We start from the raw sequence: 12198 nt of genomic DNA on the forward strand, positions 1-12198 counted from the left end.
AAAGTTTATTATTTCCATTTTCTTCTACAATGTGATTGGCTGATGCTTTCATTTGCGGTGCAAAAGCTCAGAAAAATCCAACCTTGCAAAATCAGAAATTGTTTTTTTTTATATATTTTTTTATATTCACGTTCTGTGTGAATTAATTGTACAACAAAGCAACATGGTTCTTGTGTGTAAAGGCCTTAAGCCTGTACAGATTGAGCTGATCCATATGCTCTATTATGTCTAACAGTGCAGTTTCAGCCTCTGTGGTTCAGCTAGACAGAAAAAAAAAATCATTCCAAAATGTGCAATGAATAATACAGAAGATACCAAGGATTGTGTATTGCATTCTGATTTGCAGATGAGCCAACAGTGGCAGGCATGATGAAGAATGGAGATGAATCATGGCTGAGGTGGGGGTCTAGTGGAGTGGAGCAGGGCCAACAACCTGGTGCTAAACATCGCTAAGACATTATAACCGTATGATTAACAAGAGCCACCAGAGGCTCCACTTCTTGCGGCAGCTTGAACAGTTTGGTGTGACTGGGGAGGCGATGCTGACGCCATCGACGGAGAGTTGAGAGTTTCAGGTGTTGGACATTTCACCTCAGGAATAGCACACATCCTGAGGCTGTTTGATACCTGAACTCTGACGCACAGGCGCTTGTGGTTGTAGAGCGAGCATCTCCGAGCACTTTACAGAGTAGGTGGTTGTCGGCACAAAGCAACAAGCACTTGAAAACGAATATGGCAGCAAAAAGCACTAAAGGACTTTATCATATTGTTTGTCTGTCACAAACGTGGAATTTAATTTTGTACTTGGTTTGATTGTCAAGTAGGAATACTGAATGTACATTTTATATATCTGTGTATTCAGTATTTCATCTTAAAATAACCACTGAGGTAAAATGCTTATTTTAAGTGCTGTTTTTTCTTTTTCTCTCTTCACAGGTGTGCACAGGGGGACGTGGTCACACACACAGCATGGCTAAACCGATCAAGTATCCTGTATGCCGGAGAAGACAAATGGTCGGTGGATCCCCGAGTGAGTCTGGTGACCCTTAATCAAGAGGAGTTTACCATCAAGATTGAAAACGTGGACATGACAGATGAGGGGCAGTATGTGTGCGCAGTTCAGACAAGCAGTCGACCTAGAACCACCTCAGTGCACATCCTCGTCCAAGGTAACACATATACAGTACTGCTGCAGCTACTGCTGCTGCTATTCACTACTAAATGATAATCACATTGATTATTGAGTGTAACTGAGTGTTTCTCTATAAAAAAATGTATTTTTAAAGATACCAGATACCAGAGGTACCAGATGTTAAGATCCTTCAGCTAAAATGATGTGTGGAGTTGTGATAAATGTCCTCACAAAGATGCAAGGCACAGTGAGGTGAACACGTAAGATCATGGTTCTGAGAAATGATCTTCTAAAGAAGAGAGGAAGGTCATTTTAGCCAAGTTTGGATTTCTCTGGCTCTGAATTGTCCCTACAAACAGAAATGTAAGAAGAAAGACACGTGTTAGTTGAACTAACACCACCTGTGTGTTCAAATGTTCAAACCACGTTGGTGTTAATTGACTTCAGTTGTCCTTTATTTATAACTTCTGGACTCATTAAAATGCTTTTTATTGACTTATTGATGTAGAAAGGATGAAAAACACTCACTTATCATATAAGTTTTCTTCAAAGTCTGTCTATTCATTTCATCAAATTTGACACTGTTAAAATCATGCTCATTGTCAGCACCCTGTTTGAAGATTGTTGGTATTCCTATAGCAACCATGGAGATAGACAGCACCTCTAATCTTCATGCGACACCTTTGATTTGAGAAAACAGAGAAGAGACTCTGTTAGTAAAGCTAACTTTGTTCTCATGTTTATAATAGTGCCCACCTAAACTGCTCTATATCTTTTGAAGAAACTGATAACGCTGTTATATTTCATAGCTCCTTACAAACACAATCAGAGCTTGTAAACACAACTGTTGACAGGAACATGCATTTCTCATATTATGTTGCACTGTGCATGATTCACCACATATGTGAAATTAAGAAAACTCATCTGAGTTGTCATCGTGACAAAAAAAAAAAAGCAATCTGTGCCTCATTTAAATATAAATTAAAAAACTCCTAGTCTGTTTGACATTCATGAGATGTATGGGCCAGTATCACAACAGTCCCATAGACTGTGTATAAATAGATGCTGGGTACAAAGGACCAGACATTAGTTTAAATGGTGGATGAAACAGATCCATCGATCGATTGTTGTGTTTTCCTAGAAGGCTGTGCCGTCGGTGTATGAATGTGCGGGGCTGTGAATTGGTTTAGGTTCCTCATGGGCAGGTGGCACTTTGCATGTTAGCATGTTAGCCTCTGCCATTGTTATGCCCCTGAAAAATGGGGATTAATAATCACAAGCGTGATGTGGCGCTGTTTCCTCAGTAAGAACTTTACTGCAATGAATTCATACAAAACACAACAATTGACATAGGAAGAGATCCACAGGAGAGTAGAGAGTGCACTTTATTTAAGTTGAAACAGTATTCAAGGTATTACCGAAGATATTTCTCACTGTCTCTCATTATACTATCAAGCACAAAAAGAACTAACTAATCTCAGTACTTTTACATAAATGTCTTCAGCACTCACTTAAAATGCATAAAATGTATTATACAGAAAATAAATAAAATATTGCTACTAAATATTACTATCTGTGTACTTGTGAATTCACAAAATGACAGCTACACTTGACACAGCTACAACTACACTGTCAACACGCGGGAACTCACGTACACACACTTCAGTACTCTTGGCAAAACTCAACTGTAAAGTACCCAACATGTAAGAACAACGTTCTCCTGAAACATCTGACATGTTAGCAGATTCATACCGACATGTTGACTAAAAGATGGTGGTTTCCTCTAGCTATGTGGGTGATCAAGACCACTACGTAGATCAAAGTTTAACACTTATATCCTAAATGACACAATAAAGATTAAAGTAAACAATGTAACCCCATTTTAGTTTTTAACTACTTATCAACATGTGATGATGAACTCTTTCATAACTTTATGGTTTAAGTAAATCCACATTACAGTATGCTATTTGTGAATGATCTTTTTAACCACAGATCACAGATTTTAACATAACAGAATTCAACATTTTCTTTAATGTGTAAAAGTGCACATTTTCCAACTTGTCACACCATCAGTGTATAACTGTGTGTGAATGGGTGGATGACGACATGTAGTGGTAAAGCGCTTCGAGTGGTCGGAAGCCTAAAAAGGCGCTTTACAAATGCAAGTCAATTTACCATGCTAGAGGTGAAATTCTTGGACCGGCGCAAGACGGACGAAAGCAAAAGCATTTGCCAAGAATGTTTTCATTAATCACGCACGCGCATGTTTTCATTAATCACAATTTGCTTGAACCAATTGAACCATCACAGGGCCACGGACAACGGATTTGAATGAAGCAGTGATCACTGTTAAGCACTGACATGACCCTCATCCCACATCAGAGCTTTTCGGTGCTATGTAGTTCTGTTGCAAAGCGGGGGGTCTGGAGACTCTGCCCAAGGAGAGCAGTTGGCACTGAGGGCTCAACACACGAGTGGGGTTACCCATTATCTCCGCTTCTCATTCCATTACTGATAGTATTTGAACTACCTGCTCTGTATGTCATTTTCAATTGGATGGAAAATAGGACTCACTGAACACACTGCCAATTCTACTGCAGTTTCTAATGTGTTTCTGTGTTTATTTCTTCAAGATTTGCCAATACCATTTTTTCCCCCGATACCAATTCAGATACATAATAAATTAGCTTGAATGCATTATAATATTACTCAATGCAATCTTCCTTACAGCTGTAAGCCAAGCAGGACTGTACTGACCACCGACTGCTAACAGCTAAATGCTAACGTTAGCTCTGCTCCTGCCCATTTCAACACAGATCTGTTGTTCACAATGTAGCATGATCAGGAAAGGTGTGTAGAACTAGTTTGCACATGTGCAGTAGCGATCGGGCAGGATGTATGGATCTGGTAGTGAGTGACTTGTGTACTTGTTCTTGTGTAGTGTAAATGAGCTGATAAATGATAAAGGGATGCATAGACTCACATACTCGCTGATATCTGATCCAGCATTGTAGGCTGTATCTGAGGCATCTCTGATATTGGTATCAGTAGCAGAACAACTCTCTTTAAGTCATGCACACACATTAAACTTTAAACTTATACCGAAGTCTATCACAATTACCGCACTCAGGCATACTTGTAATGATTACTAGTACTTGCGCACTGGAACCCAAAAGCACGACAGAGACAATGTTACAAGTATAGTTTGATTTACTTGTGTTCAGGCCGGGTTGAAACCGATAGATCAGTCAATCAGGCAAACAAATCCAAAAAGGGGCAGGCAGAGAATGCAAGGTCAAAAACAGGCAGGGTCAGAACAGGCAGATCAGATATTGGAATGAGGATAATGCTGGAGTGCTTGGCAGTAACACACAAGACAATCTGGCAGGGATCAAGTGCCAGTGAACAGGCCTAAATAGTGAGGGACTAATGAGGGAATGGGCTGCTGTGAGATGGGCCTGGAAGACCAGGTGAAGGGATCGAGTGATGCCAGGGTGTGAGTGGCAGGACCTGAAACAGCAGCAGAGTTTGAAAAACAGGCAGACAGGATGAAAACAATCTAAAATGAAGAGGAAATCGTGACAATAATAAAGCCTCTGCTGATTATAAATGGAAGTCTATGAATTCCCATCAGTCTCAATAATCCGTCTCAGCATGTGGTCGGACATTGTTTGTGTGACATTAATCAATCAACTTGCGTTCTATCCAATACAACAACACCTTTGTAAAAGTCTTCGTAGGGTTATTTTCATGTACACCTGAGAAGTTGAGAATAAGGAAATGTTAATGCCACTGGTCATATATCACATGGCATTTAATTCACAAGAACAAAACAGTCAAGGTTATTTGTATTTTTTTGTAATGTAGGCCCATATGCAATATGATTTAATTGTGTTCAAACTAACTAGATCCCTGTACGTATGTGTGCGTTGCCGTTTAAAGCCATGAGCTCACTGTGCTGTCAGCGCTCTATGCAAAGTCATTATGTTGCTGTAACAGAATGTAAATTACACAGCACCTCTAATAACATGACCAGTGGACCTGGTCTCAAGCTTTGCAGAAGCATTATGAACCACTTGTAAATGATCCAGTGATGTTTTCGCAAAAAACAGTCAAGACAGATTTTAAAATGTATAGAAGGGATGAAATAAAAGCATGACTAATTAACACATTACACGTATGGTTTTAAAAATAAAAGCAGTTTTCAAATCGTTCTTCCCAACTCGTCACATACGGATGCTTGGTCAGGACCCCTTGGCGTCACTTTTTAATGTACGGGTTCCCCTTTGATTTGATTCGATTTTTATTTTGGGTAAATAAAACGGACATTTTTAAACATCTGAGTTTGATAGGCATAAACATGTGGTTAACGTTACGTTAGTACTTGTTTAGGAAATTATCATGGTTTGAGTTAAAAGAAGATGAGTTTGTAACTTAAGTTAAGGACGGAAATAAGTTCACTATGGTACGTACAGTGCGTGACATATGTTAAGTATGGTGCATTATGTAACTAAAAATAAGTCAACTTTGAGTTTTGCACGGGACACGGTGGTCTCCTTGGTGGAGGTCTGTTTGTTTGGCCCAGTCATCCACCCCATCCTCCTTCCTATATGCGGATTTGTCCCATTTAATACTATGTCACCTGACATCCTCCTTACACCTATCATACATACTATGGCCACTAGAGGCAGCCCTGCATGTCCAAACTGACTCTCGAGGGGTACGTGGAGAGCATCATAGGACCACTGAACAAGCTGCCTCTGACGAGCTGTGAATGAGAACTGGTAGAAAAAAACACCTGGATGCTTGTAACAATTCACCTTATTATATAAACCTAAAAAGGGGAAAGTGCATATGCTAAAATGAAAGGACACGGGCGGATCTGAATTGGTGGTATACAGACACTACATCTGACTGCATAACATGGTTGAAAACACAAAAACAGGCTGAATGCTCTCTCTACTATTCACTATAATGACAGACCACATCAGACACAAAGGAAACCACACAGCCAGTTAAATATAACACCATATATTAATATAAAGCAAATTCATTTGGCTTACGGGTTGCAGCAAACAAAACAAAAACCGTGAGTCTCCCGCTCTACTCCGGCACAACAAACTAAACATTTACAAACTATCCCTCAAACCCAGAGTCCCATCAGTTCCAAAGTTCCTTAAAGTAACACAAAACAGTCTGATGACAAACAAACAAATCCCCAAAACAAAGTCAACAGGTGGAAGCGTGGCGAGACGCCGCGGTGCCTTTGTCCACAGAACTCACGCTACCTCACCACAGCCTGCTTAGCTGGTGGTACTCTGTGCCGATGTCCATTGAAGTCTCCCGCTTGTAATCCATGAAACGGATTCTTTCGCTGAGCAATAGCCGGAAAAAACCTGCTTTCTGAGTCCACTAAACATCGCTTCCCCCTGTCTGCGCGCACCATCTCCTCTCGCGTCACCATTTATACAAGCCAGGTAAAATAATAACAATAACAATAACTGACCCTATTCATATCCTGTGTAATCATTACAGGCAACTGATAAGATTCATATGTACAGCACTTTAAATATGTGAAGAAAAAAACAATAACCAATAGGTTCCCCATTCACAATTGGCGTACACAAAGGCAGACTTCATTACATGCTGCCAAATCACACTGTTCTTATTAGAAGAACAACCCATTCTGTTGTTCTCAGTCACACTTTTATTTTCTCTTGTTTTCTGTTTCCCGGCCTAGAATTTGACACAAACCCTGAGAATCTTTATAATAACTTTGTGTTACCTTCAAACATTTTGGAAATTAGAAACACTTTGGGTGCAGAATAAGATAGGTAGCTGAAGAGAGGTAGCAAGGGTGGATCTGAACATTTTCTGGCCTTTTTTGTGGTGGTGCAAAAACCAGCAAGCAGCGCTCTGGCACTTTGGTATGTTGTGCACAGCTGCTTTATACTGTGGCTGTATACTGTATACTGTATACTGTAGCTGTATACTGTAGCTGTATACTGTATACTGTAGCTGTATACTGTAGCTGTATACTGTATACTGTATACTGTATACCGACGGCTTCATTAAAATAAAAAGTGACATGACTGTCATCATGGTTTGGTTTTGAAGAGCCAGCCTTTGTTGAGGGTGACACAACACAAACAATAGATTTGCTGTGTCCCTTTTGAAGATTCTGCATTGGATGCACTGTGAACTAATGAGAGAGATGTTTGTCCAGTGCTAAATCCTCCTTTAATCCCAGCTACAGGATTCTCAGTCATGTACAGCAGGGTACCACTGTGCTGTTTGGATAAAAGTGTGGTATGTTTTGGGATTTTAAATTCTCTTTGCCTGTCTGTGTATAGTTCACAGTACACAGCTGCTATATACTGTATTAAAAGCTTCTCCTTTAGTTCATTGTGTCCACTGTGTTTACCTCGATTAAACACTGACTGCTACAGAATAAACCCACATTACTTTACAGACCTCAGACTATAACTCAGACTACTAAATCTGATACGCCCACAGTCTGTGCTTTAGCATTTTTGTGCCATATTTTCAAATGACATCAAAATGCAGCACTTTTTGGAAATGCACAACAGCACATGCATTGGGGTATTGGGTAGATTACCCGACCATAACTATGTGAAGAGGGTCAAAGCTCTTTTTCTTCTCATATGTATTATCGGCTTTCAGTGCCAGAGACAGCACATTACTTGTTTGGTTGAATGCACAGAGACGCTTTATGACAGAAGTCCGAGGCTTCCTGCTGCCCTGAGTAAACATCTTCCCACTATGAAGCTTAAACTTTAGGTGAAAAACAAAACTTCAATATAGTCTTAGCTTACTGTTGCCTTGGTGACAGCCAAAGCAGGATTAAAGTGGGTTCATTGAGGCAGACCCTTCATACAGTAAAGGTCAGAATGTCATGTGTGGGGCTACTGTATATGTTGTTGTGGCTGCTGCCACTCTCTAGCAAACAACACAGGGAATGAAAGTATTTGCCACCTGACTGAAGCCCATCTTCCACTTCTCCAGTCTTGTAGCAGGTGGTGTAGAAAGAAAACCCTAATAGTCTATTACAAGTTTCCTTTTTTCTTTTTTATAGAAGCCCACACAGAAGGCTATATATGATAGAGTATGGTCTTCAAATAGGTCTTGCCAACAGAATGTTCTTGTGGCAGAACATGAGGATAATGATGTCGGTCGGTTGGTTAAGTTTGAAGCAGATATATCTTCCAACAGAACAGGTTGCCATGTTGCTCATTCGGTCTACCGGTCTGCTCCAGACTGAAATGAATCGAATACAATATTCACATGAAATTTGGTACCGAACCAGAAATACAAAGGCTGGTTACTTTAGCCCTCCCCTGATGTGTAGCATGTGGAACCAAGTCAACCTTCACTTATTTTACCTTACTTTTAAGGAACTTCCGTACTGTACACACCAGTCACGTGACAAATGATTTATTTTACTTAACAAATGTTCCTATTTTAGCCCAAACCACAATCTTTTCATAAGCCTAACCAAATGGTATTGAGGCTTAAATATTCCTGCATAGTTTTGTTGCGTAAATAAACCGAAAATATTAAATAAACCTACCCTTGGAAGTTTACTTTGAAAAGAGACTGTATGCATGTAATGAGAGGTGTACTTTTCCTGTGAACACGGAAGTTTATTTTGAAAAGACACTATGTATGTACCAAGTGGAAACTGACAGGCGGTCCTCAACACATCCACCACTGACACTAGAGGGGTCGCTGGAGCGTTATAGTGTGAAGCGTCGGGCCACTGACCTTAGGTGCGATGTCTGACGAGTTGGGAGGGAGAATGGGTTATTTTGGGGACATAGTTATTGCAAATTTGTACAATATTTTGGTTTATGACTAAGTTCCACTTAGCCTCAGCTGTACGTTTTTTTAGTTTAGTTAACAAAGGTTAGCATGCTAACATGTTAAACTATGATAATGAACATGCTAATCATATTAGCTAAACATTGGCATGTTAGCATTTTCCTTATGATGCAACGTTCAGCTCAAAGCACCTCTAGTTCAACCTCAAAGGGCTGCTAGTCTTTGTCTTGTTAACCTCGAAATCAATAAGGCTGCAAAAAGAGAAGGAATGCCAGTGTGGCAATATGTGATCTTCCATCTAACCCTGTCATGTTCTGATGGAAAATGAACCCACATTATTTTTGCTATTTACTGTTTTCACTAAAAATGACGTTTACATATGTCTCAATGCAACGAGAGGTTGTTGTGTTCCCTGCAGTTTACAGGTGGTTGGTTACATAGTTCTACAGGCGGCTGTGGCTCAGTGGTAGAGCAGGGCCGTCCTTCAATCAGGAGGTCGGCAATTCAATCCCCAGCTCCGCTAGTCCATATCGATGTGTCCTCGGGCAAGACACTCAACCCGTAGCTGTTGCTGCGCTGTATGAATGGATATGAATGATTAGATAGTCCTGATGGGCAGGTGGCCCCTTGCATGGTAGCCCCTTCCATCAATGTGAATGGGTGTGAATGATGACATGTAGTGTTAAAGTGCTTTGAGTGGTCGAAGACTAGAAAAGAACTATACAAGTACAGTACTTTTACTATTCAGTACGTCAATAATGGGTCATATTAAGATCTTATTAATTTTCTAGCTATGTTACTGACAATTCTGATCATCCATATACTGCCTTTAGGTTTACTATATTTTAACGCAAATATGTTGATTTATCTACGCTCTTACTTTATTTATTGCAAGGCAACCCAGCTAGAGATTACTGGAGATGTGTTTGTAAAAGCGTATATATGTTTTCAGTGAAACACAGAGATGTGACGACATCAAGTGGTGTAAAGCGCCTAAAAGAGGAAAACTTGAATCACAATACAGTCACCCTTTTAATGTCCACCAAGTTTAAACAAACAGTTGACAGTTTGATATGATTTGTTCACTGTTAAAGGGCCAGCGTGTGTCATTTGGCAACATTTAGCGGTAAGTTTGCAGATTGCAACAAACTAAAACTTCCCAGGTGTGCCAAGCGTATAAGAGAACTATGGGGGCTGATGCAAAAACACAAATGTCCCTTTCTAGAGCCAGTGTTTGGAGTGTCCGTTCTGGGCTACTGTAGAAACATGGAGACCGGCTCTTTGAAGAGACCTGCACTGTATGTAGATGCAACTGACTCTTCTAAGTCGTCGAAAATACAACAATTCTTATTTTCAGGTGATTATACACGAAAGAAAACGTTCTGCCAATAGGGGTGACTGTGGCTCAGTGGTAGAGCAGGGTCGTCCTTCAGAGTACCGGCGCTTCGATCCCCGGCTCCGCTAGTCCATGTCGATGTGTCCTGCAGGCTCTTTCTGCGGTTTATGAATGATTAGTTAAAGTCCTGATGACAGGGGCTACCATGCGAGGTGCCACCTGCCATCAGTGTATGAATGGGTGAATGATGACATGTAGCGTTAAACCGCTTGAGTGGTCGAAGGACTAGAAAAGCACTATACAAGTACAGTCCATGTACCATCCCCCTACATGTTACACACTGGCTCTTAAAACTATCATTTGTTATGTCACTTATGAAAAGTGAAATGACAACTGTATTTAAATGAAATCATTGTTTTCATGTCTTCCTTAGGGGGGGCTTTTCTGACCTTGTGAAATGTTGGCAAGTCTCTTAAAATCATTTGCAGTAATTATACACATTCTAGAAACAAATATTACAGTAAATTACCATCACACACCTCCACATTGCTCACACACTGATAGGACCTGCTCTAATTCTAAATTAAGCAAAACACATGATATTGGTTACTTTTACTAAAATTCCAATATCATTGCAGCTTTTATTGTAAACTCTCTTGATGGCTTCATTAAAATAAAAAGTGACATGACTGTCATCATGGTTTGGTTTTGAAGAGCCAGCCTTTGTTGAGGGTGACACAACACAAACAATAGAGTTGCTGTGTCCCTTTTGAAGATTCTGCATTGGATGCACTGTGAACTAATGAGAGAGATGTTTGTGCAGTGCATTGCTGAATCCTCCTTTAATCCCAGCTACAGGATTCTCAGTCATGTACAGCAGGGTACCACTGTGCTGTTTGGATAAACTCTGATCCATGTGGACAGTAGGCGTCATTCAATCCCCATGAACATTTTTAGCTCACCCCCCTGTATGTGAGGTCAAAGGTCAGAGTTAACTTCAGAGCAGCAGCCCCAGGGCCAATAGAGATTTAGTTTAGCTCAGCAGGGTTGGGTTACACAGGGATTTGAAGCCTGGTTATCCAGCTGAACGATGAGTGACCACAACACAAGTGATAAGACTCTGATCCCTCTGTTCACCTTATCGCTCCTATCAAAGATGTCAGTGAGCAGCTCTTTATCTGGCAGTTTTGTCTCACAGGGTAACGAAAATGTGTCTCTGTGTCCCATGACTATTGGGGAACACCCGAGAGAGATCTAGAGCTTTGCTCTCTAATGTACAGCAATAGATGACTGTGTCAATGACAAATGATAACAGTGGGTGATTATAGCTTTCTGTCTGCTTTCTCTTTCTCAATCTTCACTTACTCACAGAGCTCTATAGGAGGAGGATTTATTTAAAGTGTATCCTCTGCGGGCAGCACGGCGGTGCAGTGGTTAGCACTGTCTCCTACAGTCCAAAGACATGCACGTTAGGTTCATTGGCGACTCTAAATTGCCCGTAGGTGGTAATGTGAGGGAGAATGGTCAGATATGTCGAAAGTTTCAGCTGGGATCAAATTTAAATGTGGAATGTACTCAAAGGAAAAAGCTCCCACAGGCACAAGGTGAAAGGAGCAGGTGCATGCTGGGAAGTTAGTTACTGTACTTAGGTCAGCTGATTTGGCCCACCCACCAACATGGTCACCCACTGCAGCAGCAGAGGCTATAACACATATCTCACGGAGGCTACTGAGGTACTTTAATACCATTCGAGCCTGATTGCCGTAGTATGCGTCATAATTCATAATCCTTTTCTGAGTCATAACTCAGTCAAATCGGAACACTTAGACATAGTGTACATATTTTAAGATGCGGTGTGACGCACACATCATTATCTTCCATCTGAATT

General features: G+C 40.6%; 1 protein-coding gene across 3 annotated transcripts in view; it reads left to right on the plus strand.

Moving 5' to 3' along the window:
* The window catches only part of ntm (neurotrimin), a 465347-nt gene that overhangs the window by 422278 nt on the left and 30871 nt on the right, over positions 1–12198 (plus strand). For all 3 annotated transcript variants that reach the window (XM_076102227.1, XM_076102226.1, XM_076102228.1), the window contains one exon: positions 937–1169. In XM_076102227.1, the coding sequence (XP_075958342.1) occupies positions 937–1169 (233 nt within the window). The remainder of the gene's footprint in view (positions 1–936; positions 1170–12198) is intronic.

The sequence above is a fragment of the Anarhichas minor genome, unplaced genomic scaffold (assembly GCF_050575085.1).
Source record: "Anarhichas minor isolate MPS153535 unplaced genomic scaffold, ASM5057508v1 ptg000027l, whole genome shotgun sequence".
In the NCBI taxonomy this organism is placed as follows: domain Eukaryota; kingdom Metazoa; phylum Chordata; class Actinopteri; order Perciformes; family Anarhichadidae; genus Anarhichas; species Anarhichas minor.